Source organism: Neolamprologus multifasciatus, chromosome 16 (assembly GCF_963576455.1).
Source record: "Neolamprologus multifasciatus chromosome 16, fNeoMul1.2, whole genome shotgun sequence".
Taxonomy (NCBI): Eukaryota; Metazoa; Chordata; class Actinopteri; order Cichliformes; family Cichlidae; genus Neolamprologus; species Neolamprologus multifasciatus.
The window spans coordinates 29,430,704-29,449,386 of record NC_140454.1 but is presented as its reverse complement, the minus strand read 5'-3'; the positions used below and the strand labels follow the sequence as shown (position 1 = coordinate 29,449,386).

The 18,683-nt window shown below is 40.5% G+C and overlaps 1 protein-coding gene and 1 long non-coding RNA gene across 14 annotated transcripts in view; one reads left to right on the top strand and one right to left on the bottom strand.

Moving 5' to 3' along the window:
- Positions 1-18,683, bottom strand: part of tns1b (tensin 1b) — a 195,063-nt gene that overhangs the window by 25,051 nt on the left and 151,329 nt on the right. For 6 of the 13 annotated variants that reach the window (XM_085134527.1, XM_085134521.1, XM_085134520.1 and 3 more), the window contains 3 exons: positions 16,207-16,336; positions 15,956-16,019; positions 13,731-13,864 (listed from right to left, as the gene is read on the bottom strand). In XM_085134527.1, coding sequence (XP_084990653.1) covers positions 13,731-13,864; positions 15,956-16,019; positions 16,207-16,336 — 328 coding nt within the window. Of the gene's footprint in view, positions 1-13,730; positions 13,865-15,953; positions 16,020-16,206; positions 16,337-18,683 lie in introns of all 13 variants that reach the window. The other 7 variants (XM_085134529.1, XM_085134523.1, XM_085134528.1 and 4 more) reach the window with 3 other exon arrangements.
- Positions 5,412-10,124, top strand: LOC146501041 (uncharacterized). The gene is made up of 2 exons (XR_014869695.1): positions 5,412-6,579; positions 6,612-10,124. It is a non-coding gene; the product is annotated as an uncharacterized LOC146501041 (long non-coding RNA).

Below are 18,683 nucleotides of genomic sequence, written 5' to 3'. Positions count from 1 at the left end.
GCTTTTTCTGGCCTATGCAACTGAAAGCAAAACAACAAAAAAAAAGGCTGAAAACACATGTATACACATGAGCTTACATGCTCGCTTTTCCCCCTCTCTCATCCAGCCAACTCAGTAGCTCAATGCCAACTGAATTAGCAACATTTTCATGTGATCCATAACAGGAATCCAATCTTCAAGAATGTAATGCCAACAAAAATCACGACCAACATCCTGTAACACCATTTACCGACAGCTAAACACGCTTCAGGAGAGTAAAGAGGAAAAACAGTACCTTCTCAAACAATTCCTCTTCCACTGTCTATGAAAGTTCGTCACTCATAACGCATGAATAGGCACGCCCTGATAACAAAATCAGATTTTACAGCTTGAAAAGAAGTTGCACAAAGACGCTGTCTGTATCTCAGTACCTTATAGAGATCTCCATCTCAGCTTTAGTGAATACGGGGCTCTGTAATGGAGCTCAGTGGGTGTACACAAGCCAAGTACTGCAAGGTCTCCTTGACTGGCCAGAGGCAACTTGCCAAGGGAATGGCACGCTGTCAGGCTGCTGGTGGAAACAAATCTGGTGGCTCCTGGTCACAAAAACATAGGTTTTCTCCTACTGAGCCACTAACGAGTTTGGTAGATTTTTGGGGCACATGCAGAGAGAAAGACGTTATGGTAACCACTGTTATAGTGTTTCTGATATGGCCCGCTGCAGATTTACAGCATTTCGAGGCTTATATTTGATGTATACAGTAGCAGCAGTTAAGTCAACTCACTGTATCAATACTCAAGGCTGTTGCCATAGTTATTACGCAAAGTACATACCAATTAGAATAAGTGTTCAGACTTCTGGTGGTTGTTATTCTGTATTATTCCCGTAAGTCTCTACTGAAAAGTTCACTAGTAAAACAGGACACTCCAAATCAAGTCATCATGACACATTTATGTAGCCCATGAAACTACTTGGGTTTCCACTGACATGAGCGCACGCACACATACACACGTGTGTGTGTATATATATACATACACACACACACTTTTAATGCATCAGTCAGCCGATAAACATAGACATAAGTCATGAAAGAAGAGCCCTCCTCACTTTCTCCATTTCAGTGCCTTTATAATCACCTGCCCGGTAGCCAAATGTGACCCCAGCCCAGCTAATTTGACATCCTCCCTGCCTCAGCTACACCACGTTAACAAGCTAACTCAAAGTTAAGTCACAGCCTTGTCAAAGGAAACGGCGGAAAGACCTTAGCAGGAGGTGGTTCCCCTACCTGTGTGAGCAGAGGATGAGAGTACAGTCCCAAACTAAGCTGGGAAAAGCCCTGCAGAGTTGCCCCCGGGGTGGGACATGAAGGATTACAGCAGGAGTTGGGGGAGTTGGTTTTGGCTACTGTTCCTGCTCCTCCTCTCTTTCCTGAATACCTCGCTGTCTGCATGGAGAGCGACTGCTGCTGTTGCTGGCTGCTCGGTGGCGCGCACTAGTCTAAAGGCTGCCTCTGCTATGTGTGCGCATGTGGGAGGTCTATCACAACAAGCTGTCTGACGGTTTATGTGAGAGGTGGAGGGTAAGGGGCCACTGAATTCCACTGCATAGTGTTTGATCAAATGACATCAGTCCCTTTTAGGTTCTCTCTGAAATGTATGGCTTGTTATGAGTTATGGGCATTTATATTCTAATACATAATATAGGACACTTGTCCATGCCAGTTAATGTTATAAATAGAAGAGACAAGCTGAATAACACATTCAAACATCCAGTAATATACGTAGAAATAAGCCATATTCATGCACACACAGATGCCCATCCCTCAGTCCATCAGTGTTGAAAACACTCGTGTAATGGAAAGAGCTACATCGTCCAACAGTCATTAAACAAGCACTCTCAAAGCTAGGAAGCAGGGAGCAAACTCCACCCTGGTGCAGGCAGATGGAGAAAACAGAAAAGCGTAGTGGGTAAAAACAAAAAAACCTAGAAGAGCAAATGCTGATCTGATTTATGCAGTTACTGTCCAGCTAAAACAACAGATAAAGAGTGACGCAGATGAGTCACAGTAGCTGTTTGTTATATCTTCTAACCCCAACATGGGAAAAGTGTGTGGTGCATATCACCTAGCCATTTGTATTTATTAGCATGCTGGACAACCACTTTATTATCCCACAACATAATCCAGAATAATGGACAAAAACCACATGTGTCACTCTGACTGAAAATAAAAATGTTATATATCCCCATTTTAGGGCTATTCAGTGGAAGTTGGACTACTTTGAGTGGCAGATTGTCACCAGTTCCCATCTTCCTTCCTCATATCCTTACTTCTGGTCTGTTCTTTGAGTAATGTTGATGATTGTACTGATTGCAATGACTCCAGCTGTTCCACTGTCACATCCAGTAAAAGCCCAGCATAGCCATCCCTCGGCTTGTGTCTTCACTTTAGACACGACGTGACTGATCGGCAGTATTTGTACTACAGGAAATCTAATCTGTCACTTTACACTTGTGAGACTTTTCTTAGCCAAGCAGGACTATTTATGTTGAGGCTGCTTCTGTGTGTGCTGCTATGTCTGCTGTTTTCTTTTGGTTGAAATGAACCAATGTGAGCCTCTACAAATAACCTTTGACAGGGCTCCTTCGTTTGCTAAGAAAGGGCATGTGTACCTATGACGCTCCACACTGTGTGTGTCCACGCTGGTGTGTTTTTATATAATCCCTGGGAGGTAAATACTTGCTCAGTGATCCCGAGCACGGTACTTGGAGGAGAATATCTGCAATCCAGACCTCTTAGCTTTAACTAATTATAACGCAGCAGGAGAGACTGGACCAAGTGTTACCAGTGTGGAATGACCAATTAGTCTACATCCGCTTCATAGTGACAAGACTGAATTTGACAAACACTTTATCATGTAATGCTTTAGGAAAAAGCAGCAGGCCAGCAACCAGACCAAACAAAACAAAAACACCATCACCAAGAGATACAGTAGAGTCTACGATGTATAGTACTGTGCAAATGTCTTAGGCCTGTCCTCTTTTCTTCATGTTTTGCTTCTAAGAAGCTAGACATTCTTGTCATTTTTTAATGATCTTAATAGTAATAGTAGTAGTAATACTAACAGTTGTCCAGGATTTTGGATGATCTTTCAAAGTTTTTCTTTGGACATTGTTCCCAATCTTGAGTATATGAAAAATGCTGAAAAGATAACGCAGTTTGACGGGTATAAAATTGTATGTTTGCGCCAACAAGGTAATTCAGAAAGAGCCAAAATTGTAGCACATCTCGGGATGATGTGCAGTGTGTTTGTAAGAAATCTAAAGCAGATGAACGGTATCTGAAAATTGTGTTTCTAAGAAATAGGCTGATCCAATAAAGCCTCATCAGAAGTGGTCTCAGTGGCTGTGAAGAAGTCATTCTTAAAGAAGGGAAACAGGACGAAAACGGCTTGGCAGCAGTTTCATCTTTCAGAATGACAATGATTCCAAACACATTGCCAATGCAGTAAAAGCATTCCTGGATAGGAAGGCGCACAGCAAAACACTATCAGTTATGCACTGGCCTCCCCAGAGCCCGAACTTCAAAAAAAGTTTGAGATCAAAAGATGGCCAGCATCAATAAAAGAGCTCTAAATGTCCTTCAAGAAGCCTCAAGAAGAATTCCTGAAGACTACTCAAAGAAAATACAAGAAAGCTGTCTAAGAGAGCTCAGGTTGTCTTGAAGAATTGACTTTCACCCCCGTTAGACCTGTACGAAATCTGTTTTTGCCTTAGATACAGTATTCCCATGTATGTTTGCACATTTCAGTACATTGCTTTATCTTTTTCTCCACTTTCTTCTGATAAGAAAGTAGCTCAATATTTTTTACAGTACCATATGAAAACAGATAAATGGATAAAAGAAACTGAGAAGACTTGTAGCTAGAAAATGGTGCCAGATATTTTGAGGTTCTGTGGGCCAGATGGTGCAACTGTGTGACCTCCTAATCTCTGAACTCTGAGCTATGACCTTTGTGGCAATTGACCCTCCCTCTTACAGCATGTTTCTCCTCAAGCTTACAAGTATAAACATACATGTGGCCGTTTTGAGAGAAAAAAAAGTGTGTGTGTGTGTGTGGGCGCTGCTGCCTAAACCAGTCAGGATGGCCATGTTTTCTGACTCTAAAGGTTGCACTAATAAAAAGCAATGACAAAACGATTGGACAATATATTAGTATAGCCTGGTGCCATTTTTGGTCAAAGTTAATGGCTTAACTATTGATTTGGCAACAAAGTCTACTTTTATTGTATAACTGGGCTCAAGGACACAGATTAAAGTAATACTGCAGTCTCGTAAATGATCTACACTCAAGAGGATTTTAGATATCCTAGGGTGGATTAATTGGACTTGTGAAGACTAAGTACAAGTTAATAAAGCTGACCTGGGACAAAAACAAAACAGCATAGTGCTCGTCATGGTAGAAGAGTTGTTATTATTATTATTATTATTATTATTATTATTATTATTATTATTATGATGATGAAGAGATTGGATGCACATGTAAGCACAGTTTGGCTAATACCAACACTCACGGTTGCTAGTCAAATGTAAGTACAGGAACTTGTTCTTGCTAAATGAACACTTGCCTTGCAGCTCATTAAATATACATTAAAGATCACTGTGAATCAATCTGCGTAAGTGCAGATTCTCTGAGTTGGGGAAACAAAGAGCACAGTAATGGATGGTCTTTTCGAGTAGTCAGGAAAAACCTATCGATCACTTAAGACTGGCAAACACTGTCCTGCTTACAGGTACTAATGTTTGTATTCCAAAAATAAACTTCAAAGATAAACATAAAGTACATTAGGATCAAAAAAATATTCATCTTATCTAACCCTATCCAGGTGTGCGGTAACCTAGAGCCAATGTTGGTCACACATAGTAACTATATTTAGCACAAATACTACTAAAAACAAAGACACAGCCATAACCTACGCACGCCACAAGCTATAAATCAGCCCAACAGCTCATCCTCGCAGAGCATTACGTTTCATCCTGGATGAGGCTGTGTCTCAGGAAAAGTCATCAACGGTCGTTAGCAGTAGGGCTGCAAAAGGAAAAATCTTGAGGGCCAAATGAGGAGAGCGTCTGATGAGCTGGCTGCAGCTTTCTTACTCCAGAGGTGAAGAGAAGCTTTGATGACCTAACTCTTCATACCCATGGTCTGGACTTACTACAAAGACAATATTGCCTTAAAGCCTTGATAGTTTATGCAGATCTTCCTCAAAGCATCTCTTGTAGGCTCTTGTTTTAGTCAACATCCTCATAAATGCTTCAGACAGAGACCGGTCTTGCTCCTAACTGATATTTCCTGCTATTAGAGCTGTGTCAATATGATTTTCCATTGGGTTAAACTCTCTCAAGTACGTTCAGCCCCCCCCCCCCCCCCCCCCCCCCCCAAAAAAAAACTCAGTTTATTGTGATAGTGACAGTGTCCCAAGTGACTGTTGTTGCTCTTTACTTTTTAAGACATGAGACAAGAAGAGAAAAAGCAGGGCACCTAAATTTAAAAAAACAAACAAAAAAAAAAACATAAAATTGACCTTTTTTATTTTGGTCGCATTTCTGTAACATACTACCCAGCAAAAATACCAGTTTTCAATTTTTTCTCCGATTTTGATTTACAAATAACCTTGTAATTACAATCATAATCCATTATTTTGGCCTCCACGTTGTGTCACTAGCCACTTCTCTGGATCTATCCAGGATGGCAGAAGTAGTTACTGCTATTCCACATGCTTTTCAGAGGCGCCTCCAGAATTTTTGGCCAAAATTATCTCGGTGGGACAACAGGAAATTGTGAGGGACGTACAAATTGTATATGCAGGAATAAATAATAAGTTCATGTTTCAACTCATTATATGGTGTCCTCCTCTGTTTTATGCTCATGTTTATTAAAATTATTACCAACATAGGACAGTCTTGTAAAGTGCCCCCCACCCCCGGTGGCGCCCCGATGCCATTCCTATCCGTGCCAGTCGGCAACCTACACAACCATTCTTTAGTGCAGCAGCAACAAAGCCACAGTCCCTCACTGGCTCCTTCCCTTTCTGGCTTTGTTTTGGTAAAAACTCATAAATCTGAGCTACTGCTATCAGGGACTGAATCTAGACAGTGATTGTGCCAAGATCTGCCCCTCAGGAATCCTAAACTATTGATAGCACTCAGATGAGAAGAGTGGAAGTTCCTTGATGTTAATATAACACTTTTTCCCCCGGTGAAGTGAAAAATATTGTGTTCTGACAAAGACCAGGAAAAGTCAGTGAATAGACTTGTCTTTAGGCATCAAATAATAAGGCAGAGGAGAGGCCAATTATTCCCAGTGGAACTGAAATGAAAGAGTGATCTCCTGTGCTTTTACACCTCTGTGGCTCAAAAGAAGAGAAAAACATGACCCACAGGACAGCGTGCCAGGCAAGTAATGCAGTAAATAAGAAGGTGGCATCAAAGAAGAAAACATTTTGTGCTGCTCCGCCTATTTTCTCCTGAACTGGATTAAAAGAAAGGTGAACATAGAACCATTGTGAGTGTGCAGCAGGTATTCCATCACCTATGTCAGGTCTGGGCATTCGACGTTGATTGGTGAACGAGGGGAGTCTTCTAGACATGACATTAGCTATTTCAAATGTGACATCCACAAGAGTCCAAGATGTCCAAGATGAGAGTGTTACTGCGTGTCCACTTACAGTGCAAAGACCTCAACAGCAGATAAAAGACAGATACAAAGAGGGCCCTGTGAGAAGAGTCTATGGAAAGTGATCATGATTAATTATGTCATGACTCTTCAGTGCCACTTTTAGCCAGATCAGCTGTGTAAAGATGGAGAGAGAACAGGAGTGTCCGGCCACAGCTGGACTAAATCTGTGTCCATACGGACTTAACAAACCAGTCATTCATTCCCACGCATTATGGAAAACCAGCATCCACTCTCTCAGGATAGCCGTAGAGTACATAAACTGAGGTTTTCCTGTGGGGGATTCAGCCTCTAAGTCAAGTGCACATAAAACATTCTAAAAATCTTAACTAAACTCTAAGCTGACGATGCTCTCTCTGTCACCTAGCAGACGTCCCTGTCCCTGTGCCCCTGTAGCCAGGGTCCAAACTGGGACACTCTAAAACACAAGGCACTTGTTCTCTCTTTGTGTGCCGTGCAGTCTTAGCTAGAGAGGCCTTTATTTTTCTGTCTTGGCTGTTACGCAATAGGAGCTGTGCAAAGTTTGGAGTCAAAGCAGCCTAATCCGCCCAAAGCCTTGGACCAGACAGAGGGATTGATAGCATGGAAGCCTGTTGCCAACACAAAAGGCCAGAGATTTGACCTCTGCACAGTTTGACACTGTCTCTGTGCTTCGAATGAGATCACATTTTTTATGGAGAAGTTGGATTTATTTATTTATTTTGCATCAGGGAAACGGTCATTAGAGTGGCTAAAAAGTGGCATAAGCAGATGTTCAGGCCAAGTGATATGAGAAGAGGTGGACAGCTGCTGTTGAGACCGATAGCATTTAGGGCACTTTACAAAGACGTGTACACATTAGTCTCATTTCCATTTAGTTATAATACAATTCATCTGGAAAAACCTGGCTGCCATAAGAACATCTGCAGGAAAGAAAACTTGGGAATCCAACCCGGTGGAAATATGGGCCACAATGTTAGAAAGTATCTAGAGCTGCTGAAGGACCAAGGACCAGAACTGTTCAAGGATTAATAAAAGGGTAATTATTAAGATTTCAGCAATATCACGTGTGATTCCAAAGAATAAAAAAGCAAGAAAAAAATGTGACGCCGATATTTGAGTTTTTGAATTAAAGAGACAATTGATCATTTTAGTGTGAATTATCCAATTCTGCAGATATCTGTTTAAATATATGGCGTACTCTTATTGTGCAGTGGAACTAAACAGCAATTTCCGTCATCAAAGTGACAAGAAAAGAAATTTGTTTTAAGTTCATTTCTTAGCCACCAGAAAACATCCAGTTTGTCCAAAAAAATTCCACAGATTCACACAGAAACTACTTTTTTTCCTGCTGACTACACCTGTCAACTTTACACTTTGCGGGAGGAACCGTGTGCCAGCCTGTGACTGGAGGCTTTTTAGCCAGACATTAATGGTGTCCCCCTGTGCGGGGCAGTGCTGGCAGCTTGCTGTATGATTCTTTTTGTAGCTGGATGTACATGACATAAAGAAAAGTTCCTTTTTTACATTTCAAGGGACAGCAGACAAAACTACCAGCAATATCTCTAAAACTGAACACTTCAGAACAAAATATTCTAGACGGATAAACGGCACTGTAGGATGAACGGAGGGGGGGAATTGTTCATTTGTTTTGGCGATGAAATGTCCCTTTAATATTTAGGTATTTCTTTGAGCTGAGAGAAACTGAAATAGATGTGACTGGAATTTGAAGTGTCCTTTTCTATTTTCTGATTTATCCACGAAACAAAAGAAGAAACTGCATTCTTTTAGAACAAGTAACGGCTGCATGTCACAGTCTGGGCTAATTTATTGCTCACCTGGCCAACACACCATTTGAATCCCAGTCATCCGTATGAGACCAAACATAGTCTCATAGCAGTGATATCATGCTGTTGCATCAACTTCCATTTCCACCAGACTTATGTAACTCTCCCAATCCCACCCCGCCCCAGTCTGTGGCTCACAAATACAGACTTAAGTATAAAGCCCTCTCTATTGCTATAAGAAGTTACTAACAAATCGTCTGTGCCCACAGGGCAGGCACGATCCACCTCTGCTGGACTCCGACCTGTTGGTCCGGGAACACACGTCTCTCCCTGTGACTAATGCGCATGGGATCAAGGAGGAAGCATTAACCTCCAGCAGAGAAAGTACAAAGCATACAGGGAAATGCTTATTTGGGCACTGGATAAAGTGCAACATTACAGCATCAGAAAAACGCGCTTCTGCAGACAAATCAAGGACACTTGAGTCCTCTTGTTTCTAGAATTTGCTATAGTGTCTCAAAGCTTCCACCCTTCATCTTGAGACATTATTGCACTCATACAGTTTTGCTGAGATGTGGGAACGCTACAATGTAACTGACCAGAGAGGAATGAGAAAATCTGTTTCAAGGATGCTCATCACCCCCTCTTTTAAGTTCCATGATGATTTCTCCCAGTAGGAATCATTAATAAATTCCATAAATGGAGAGCCAAAAAACACACAACTTTCTATTGTTGTGGAATAAAAGCATTTGTAAAAGATTAAACATCAAAACATAAGTTTCCTTGTGAAGCTGAAGAACTAAGAAACATTAACAAATAGGTCACATGGTCAAGTGTTTGGATAATATATAACCTGAGGGCAATAAGTATCGTCAGGAACTGTGAAAATCAAATCTGTGATTGCCTTCAAATTTCCACGTTACTCACATGTGAGAGACGTCAAACTGCTGAATTAGTGACAACGTTTCACTCCAGAGTCACCCGAAGAGCAAACTGCACACAGGTTCGCGGCTGAACTCTTCAACAGCTATCAACGCTTGAAAAAAGGCGTCACGGTGAAGGGAAATTGAAGAAGCACCGGACACAAATTCACTGTGTAACTCTTAGAAAGTCTCTCTGCTGAGCAGCAGCGTGCACAAACCCACACTGACATTCTCTGTCACTCCTCCTCCTGTGAATGTGTGCACAAAAGAGCTTCACAGTTGAGCTGAAGAGTCCTGCCCTTAACTCCTCCGACTCCTCAGAGGACACGGGGGGAGAGAGAAAGTGAAGACTAAAAGGGCCAAAGTTTGGACCAAATGACTGAACTGCGGTTCACAAACCTAGCAGAAGAATTGCAAAACGTTTTTCTGAGGCAAACCCTAATCACGCTGGAATCTCTCTATTTAACTTTTCATCCAACACTTCACTTAATAAACTGTTTTTTTAACTGTCTCGTAAAAAAATATCTCTCTTCAGCCTTGTGCAATTTTTTCTCTAGATACATCTCTCACGATTTCTTTTTCTCCTTATCAGTCATCTCTCCCTCCTTCTCTTTCCAGTTATTTCAGAAATATAGCAGGGTTGGCCAACTGAGGAGATGAGTACATAAGAGTAAACAACAACAAAAAAAAAAAACACACACAACGTCCGTCACACCGCAAAGGACTCTCAGTACAAAAATAAATAAAGAATACAATCCACCCTTCACTGAAGCTGAGAGTTCAGGCTGTGCTGCACATCGGCTCCTCACACAGATTCCTGAAGTAACGAGACAGTTGCAGAGCAACAAGCTCGCAAGGAATTCAAGCAATGAGGAAAAAATCAAAAAAGTAAAGTATCAAGTCTCCCTGGGTTGGACAATACTCGTGATATAGTAGCCAGACAGCTAATGAATGAGCTAATGAATCATTGTGATGCAGCTAAAAAAAAGTCACTTCTGACATGCCCTGCAATGCACCGTCTCTCAGTCTGATTTAGGTTGCGCTGTTTGACTTCTCTGACTATATTTTACCTAATCGTGAACACCAGGATACATCTGGAAACATCCACACAAACAAAGCTGTGGCTGAGAGCTCATGATGACCTGAATGAAGGGGTCAAAGTGTAAGATTAAAAGTTTTTCTCATCTTTTTCATGGATCTTAGCGATGGCTGAGAATAGATAAACCCCAGTGTGATCATCGCAGCTCTGCATGCACAGCAGCTCCACCCATCCGCTGTTAAAACCTTCTGTTTTGCAAGGCGCAGCCAATCGAAAGGAAGCTGGCTCAAAGGAATGTGTCGTGCAAAGGAGAGGAGTTTAAATGGCTTGCTGTAGAGCAAAGATAAACTGAGGGTGCATTTGAATTATTCAAAGCCACTTTAGCAGGTTCCAGGAATAAGATATGGGACTGTAAATGAGAATAATTCAAGAAATATAACCAGGAGACTCAGAACTTACTCCACCATGACTGAAATTTGACTGGCTGATTTGCATGGGCTGAACCACTGAAAGAAGGCAAAATGTACCTTAGTTATTGACATGCATGCTGTCCAAACTCATCATCCAATGAGAGACTACCTTTCTAATATTTGACCATACTTTTTTTATTAGGCTATGAAGCAACACAAACTGTGTCCTGTCCAAACTCTCATTTACCACACACCTCTATAACACTGCATAACTAAGGGAATAAATAACGAAAGAAGGGAAAACTGAAGTCACAGTGCTGTAGGCTAGCACAGGGATTTGCATGGGAGTAATACCACAGATGACCGTTGACTTTATTACAAAGTATTTGAGGTCCACAGGTAATACTACTCATGTCTAAATCGGGCTTTTGAGTGCATGTAATGTTATAGTTGTGTATAGTCAGTTGTGTAAGTGTTGTTTTGGATGTTGCTTGTTGTGCTGATGCAAGGTGCAGGCATGACAAGAATCCCTGAGCTAAAACTAACCCACAGCAGCTGAAACTGTTTTTATGCAATAAACATACTAAAAGTCAACATCAATCTTTGGAAACTAACAGCCACAGAGACACCACTTACCCAAAGTTGATCCCAACAAAACATCAGCCCTATAATTTGAAGCTTTATGTAGTGCCCTAATAAGCTAAGGGTTCATGCAAGTAGCCTTGTGCTTTCCCAGCAGTGATCCCAACAGCGTGCAAACCCAACAACAACTCTTTTTCTTTCTAAGACTCGTGGAGATGTAAATCCAGAGCTATTTTTCCCTTCGGCTCTAAAAGTCACTCTTTCAAAGGAGCTAATTGCCTTTTCAGCACCAACAAGTGTGAAGCCAAAAAACAGTGGAAACACTTTGATTTATTGGAAACACTTTTTCCTATCTAGTCTGCGAATTATTTTTTTTCTTTAATTTAAAAGCTGTTTCCACACTGAGCCCATTTGAAACCGTGCATCAGTCTGACGGTGCTGGCCGAGTAGTCACAGCACAAAAGGCTATTAAGGGATCACCTTTGAAGTCTTATCGACTACTTCAAACTCGAGTGGCTAAAAAAACAACGTGTGGGTGTATGTGTGTGTGTGTGTGTTTGTGGGTGTATGTTCCACATGTGCAGATGCTTACTTATATCATGCGCGCGAGTCTGTGATCTCATTAAATTCTAATTCAGATTTGACCACAGTATCATCATCAGATGACAGAAGGCAAGATGAGACATACGGCTTGGACCGGACTGGTCTGGACACACAGATAATTTACACACACACACACACACACACACACACACACACACACACACACACACACACACACACACACACACACACACACACACACACCTTCACTGAAACAGAGTGAGCGGAGACTTACACCTGTTCTATTTTAGTAGGGCCTATTTCAAGCTGCCGCCAAGTGTTGGTTAGACACTTTATGAGCAGTGATAGAAGGAAGCCAATTGACCTCTGACCTTTAACTATTTGGGCAGTTAATAAAAAAATGCTGGAATGTTGTATAAAATGTTTGCTAAAAGAAAAAGATCTTTTTTTTTAGGATTGTTTAAATATATATGGTCATTTTGAATTTGATTCCAGCAACATGTTTCTTCTTTTAACCACACTAAGTTAGAGTTTTAGAACTGTGGAGACCATGTGCTGTAGTTCTGACAGCCAAATGCTCTGCTATTATTGCTCAAGATTGGATTGTGGCTGTTCAACAGTCCAGGACCTGCTTTTGTTACACACTACATGGACAGAAGTCCTGGCCCGCCTACACAGTACACCTACAGGAGCTGCCACGAAGCTCCCGGAAACAGTTTTTATGCTGATATTAATGAAAGAGAAGATTTTGAACTACTAACCTACATTCTGAGTCAGCAGAATGTTGGTGACTTTTACACACGATGATGTTCCTCGGCATGTGGCGACTCCGCTCTATAACTTTACATGGTCTTCCGCTTCCTGGTTAAGTTGCTCTGTCTCTTAACCGCTTCCACATTGGAATAATATTGCTTACAGCTGAGCCCTGCTATTTAAAACATGCAGAAAGTGATTTGGTATTGTCTTGCTGAAGTATGCAAGGACTTGGAAGCATGGAATGCATGGAAGCATGTGTTGCTCCACATCGTTCTGCTTTAACTGGGACCCCAACAGATAACAAGCTGGATGGTTCCTCCTCTCTTTGAAAGACTTGGCGTTCTTGGGGTTTTTTGTTGTTTGTTAAATCCGAGACAAACCCATCTAACGTACGGTGCTGTTTCTAAGGGCGTAACATTGCTTCCTTTTTTGGGTGGCATAGAAAGCAGCACTTTGGTCACAGAGTGACCACGGCTCCCTCAAAAGGAAGCTTCTGTCCATGCCTGTGGCTGAACCCAGGAATGTCTCACACTGTGCTCTGGAAAGCGGTTGAGTTCGGTCCCAAGGGGCCCTCGGTTTCTCTGTGGTGATAATTTCACCACAAATGAATTCAGCGGTAGCGATGCCTCTCCTTCCTTTCAAAATACAATCCAACATTTACATTTACAACCTAAGAACTTGGTAATGCAATTTTGGGGTTATTTTTGGTATTTGTAGGGCAAAATGTCTGAATGGAAAAGATCTGATGTGTCCTCTGTATCTGTATGGTGGGTTCGGCACATGATTTAGTCCATGACTTCAATAATCCACACAGTTAAAAATAAATTAGAGAATTGTGTAAGAAAATTATTCTATAAATTTCACATGAAATCTGACTGAGAACTATCATATGGCACATCTATAAAGAGTCAGTGGATCTGACGCATTGTAACACCTGAATTCTACACGGTAAAGTTTGAAGGATAAGCATTCCTACCATTTTCACCTTCTGTGGTGTCCTCGCAGGTCTGATTGAAGTTTTCGTAGGAGTCCCAGCGGATCAGGGGATCTTGAGTGTTGTAGTCGACTGAGACACTCGGCCCGTTCTCCAGGTGGTCCACACCTTGACCAGAAGTACAAAGAAGCAGAGCAGAAAATGTGAATGTCTTTACATCCGGAAAAGAGAAAAGCTATTTTTATCAGAATCAAGGAAAAAAATTGAGATTCAGAATTTATATTGAGATAATTGTTTTCCCTATTCGATTACATTCAAGACTAGAGATGGCACGATACCACTTTTTATGTCCGATACCGATACCGATATCATAAATTTGGATATCTGCCGATACCGATATGAATCCGATATAGTGTTTTTTTTAATCCATAAAACTTTTGTTTTTTAATATCTTGCTGCATTTTGTATAAGTTTACACTCAAGTTTAAATAAATAACAACACTAAAGCTATTCTGTTATACCTGTATGTAAAAAACAAAAAACAAAAAACAAAACAAAACACTGCGCCCAAAACTGATCAGTCTAATAAACTTAAACCTACTCCATCCTCCCTATTCTGGTATTTTAAAGAGTACTTAGCAGAAATATTAAGCAACCTAACTAATAGGGTTGCAAACTCTCAGCTAAAAAAAAATAGGGAACCACCCCCCACCTCATGATGCTTAATCGATGTAATCAAATTTAATTTGATTTATCAAATTAAATTTATCAAATTTAATTTGATAAATTATTTTTCAAGAATAATTAAATAGATTCAACATCTTTCTTCAACAGAATTGCAGACTGCACAGATGGTATCTTCCCAAAGGAAAAAGTACTATAGCTTACTAGGGTATCTTAGACTTAACAGTTACTATATACAGTAATGGACTTCTATATATTTTACATCAGATTAAAACTTTGGGTGTAAGAGTCAGATAATTATTTATTAAAAGCTAGACATTTTAAATGAGAATAAGAAAGAAAAGTATGTCTTTGTGCCCCCTTTTCCCTGTTCATGCCCTATCGGGCCCCCTGGCTAAACTTTGCTAGATCCGCCCCTGCACAGTTACCGGCCGTCAGCTGCGTAGAAAAAGATCCTGGTGTAGAAAGTAATATTAAATAAATTCTAACAGCTTATCAAGCTTAATAGTGCTGCTGTTGTTCAGCCGCTGGTTTCCTCTTTCTGGTGAGAAGTGGGCCAAAAACTAAGAAGAGAGACGGAGTCCCGACAGAAAAGCCAATCAGCTGATCATTAAGCTGTTTCACGATTGAAGTAGCAGCAGGAGAGAGAGAGAGAGAGAGAGAGAGGCAGTCCCTCCATATATCTGTTGTTAAGCTTAACGTGGGAACGCTTTACAGACATTCAGAGATGAACTTACACACTTGCTTTACTTCTCTCTGGGAAAACTTCCTCGGAGATGAAATGCTGGTTTGCTAGCGAGGCTACAAATACACACAGCCGCTCTATCACGTGATGCATACTGCTGCGACGTGCTACGGTTATGAGCCGAGTTACGCCGTGTAGCAAGTTTTGTGAGGTGCTTTTTTGATATTTAATGGATCGGATTACATTTTTTATTTCTTGCCGATATCCGATCCAGTAATTTGGGTCAGGATCGGTCCATCTCTATTCAAGACCCTGCGCTAAACTGACAAGCTTTTTTTTTTTTTTTTTTTTTTTTTAAACCTAGCTGGATTCTTTTGCTGCATGCTATCATCCTGTCTCACTTTTCTATCTGAAACCGTAAACTACACATGGAAGATGGACTGGTCTGGTGGTTTTTTCCTGTTACCAGGGATTTGTTTTCTTCCCACTGTCACCAAGTTACTGTTCCTCAAGGATCATCATGTTGTTGGAGTTTTCTCTCTAACACTGAAGGATCTGCATCTTGAGGCAAGGTGACCGTTATTGTAAATTAAGACAATATAAGTAAAACTCTGTTGAGCTGAGCTGGACTAACAACAGTCTGGCAACCTGTCCGAATTGTACCCCACGTTGCACCCTTTGACAGGTGGAATAGGCACCAGCCCCAACGCAATCCAGAATTAGATAAGCACTAGAAGAGAGATGGATGGTTCCATTTACAGTTCAGTGGAGTCACTGTTGTATGGGGTGTATAGGAGTGAGCTAATTTTCTCAGCCATGCCAATTATGTATAAGAGTGTAGTATGGTTATGGAAAATGCTTAGTATGGCCATAAGACCCAACACATTGATCCTTACCATGTATTTTCTCTGGTCCAAAGGAGAAAATAAACTCCACTTTTCCATATTCTGGAAATCTATCATCTGCAAAGAAAAAAATAAATAGATAGTTTTCTCTTTATAGCTAAAGATGCATATATTGTTACACTAGAAAACACATGCAGTTTTTAAAGATTATACGCCCATTCAGATGTTCAGGTTTTACTTACTACTAGGTATAAGTTCATTGTTTGCTGTTGTCAGTAGTATTTCAGAGTTGCAAGTCTTTTACCTTTGAATGTGTCATCTAGCTCATCTTTCCCAAAGACAATCCCCAGGTCGTGAACAGCGCAGGTGTGGAATTGTACCCGGAAGATCACATCTCGGCATGGGCTGCGGTAGCGTTTGTGGTAGCACTTAAGCTGCAGGGCGATTAAAAAAGAAAAAAGGCTAATTTGCAAGTACATAAATCTCTTTTAGCCGATCATAACTGGGTGTCATACCAAACAAGCAAAAGTAATGCTTCTTTATTAATAATTTATAATAAAATAATATTTTTATAATATATAAAAATACTGTTTCACAGGATTCAATTCACAGGATTTTAACTGAGTGCAAGCAAACACTCAATTGACAGCAGAAGCAGAAACGTTGCTGATGTGTGGAGCAAACACAGCAGCCTGATTTCCTGCTGGCTCAGGTTTACTCTGTTTTTTTTGTAGCTCTATGTTTATTTTATTTTATTTTTTTATCTGTTTCCCTTGTAATGGAAGGACCATCCACAAACATTATTATCCAAACTGGTTTTCCAAATACAGCAGCTTTAAGAGTAATGTTAAAACCACACTGAGGAAAATCGGCTCTCTCCCTCCTGCTGCTTCCTGACTGGCAGCCTTTTTTAAACCAAGGCCTCATTTTTACATTCACTGAAAGAAACCAAAGAACTGTAATCATTCCTTACTGTGGATGTAAAGAATAATAAAACTGACAAACAGATTATTGCATATAGACAAAGTATATAAAAAAATTAACGATTTTTGCTAAAGGACTGACTGACTCGACTTTCTGACTGTGGGGTTAACCATAAAACCAAAACGTTTAGGACTGAGGAATAAAAGTAAAATATCCTCTGGTTTTGTGCAGTTTTTTGGGATATCGTAAAGGTCCTGCTGAGTGGTCCATTACCGCTGCTGAGCCAAGTTTAATTACAAAATATTATTCTGCTAATTTTATGCTAACATGCCTTCAGGGCTCGACCAATTTTAATTTTTAGGTAGAGGCTTTAAACATCCCAAAATTGTTCTTCCCTCATTTGTGAAAAGGTTATTTTTAATGTGCTATTTCCCAAAATGTCAAAGAGTTTGACATTTTGGGAAATTGGCTTATTTGCTTTCTTGCTGATAGTGAGAGAGGCAAAGGGATCAGCTAGTGCCAGGAGATGGTTAGCTTAGCCTAGCATAAAAACAGGGAGGGCTAGCTTAGTTCTTTCTGAGGGTTAAAAAAGCCATATACAATAATCAATATTAAAACTCAAATTTTTTTATCATAATGACTGTATTTCTTCTTTCATGTGTATAAAAGGCTCATATTTGCACTGAAAAGTCTCTGTACACAGAGACTAGCAAACGTTTTCTAAAAGCAAACGTTTTTTACATTTAGTTTTGTTCCTGTACCCTCATGACACTCTGCAGGCCTGTGAACACCTTGCAGGTTTGCAGAACCACTGTTAATAGCAATAACTTGAAGTTATGGTTTTCTGCATAACTTCTCTCACAGGGTTGTGGAGGAACTCTTCTTTACAGCATTGCTTCAGTTCATTATGGTTTGAAAGCATTTGTTTATGTACAGCTCTATGAAGGTGGTCTGGACTTTATGCATTGCCTGATTCTTTTCTCTTTCAGCAATTCTGTTATAGATTTGCTACTGTGCTTGAGATCATTGTCCTGTTGCATGACCCATTTTCAGTCAACTTTTGGCTACCGGACAGATGGCCTCAGATTGCCACTGCAAAGTGTCCAGGTCCTGTGGTTACAAAACAAGCCAAATCATCACCCCTCCACCACCATGCTGACAGTATGAGGAATGTATGAGAGGTGTTGTGCAGACATGCTGAGTTTGGCTTTCAACACACATGCTCCAGAACACCAAAGTTCTGGCAATACGTCTGCTTTTGAAAAAGTGTTCATATTGGCTGATGATCAGTTAATCAAATGTGCAGCTGGCTGTTATTTACCTTCTTAATTCAGATGGAAGCAGTGATATTAGTCCTGTTAAAATTTACTGTATATGTCAATGACCTTTAGCAGTGCCAAGAGGTGGATTGTGTTACGCTAGGGCAGACACTTTTTTGCTAATGCAGTTTATGTTAATGTAACCATCTGCTGCTCATTAAAGAGTGGCTTCCATCTTCTCCATTCTCCAAGAAAGCCACTAAAGATTTTCCCAAAATGTTGAAATGACCTAACTTGTTATGGTCTTTTAGGTTTAAAGTTTCATTATAAACCCAAATGCAAACTTTAAAAAGATAATTAAAACAATTAACTGACCAATGCGAGGTTCTTCTCTGCTATTATCTTTAATCTGACCAATTAGATATACAAAACCATCACAGTTAAAAATGCAGGAGCACTCTGTGCTAATGTCCCCTCAGGCAGCGGTTCAAATTTTCCCTGTTATTTGAAAAATAACGAGCATCAGCAAGCAGTGTCTCAACCTGACGGTGCATTCAGCAGAATCCATTAGTCTGTGTTAAATAAAGGATGAGATATG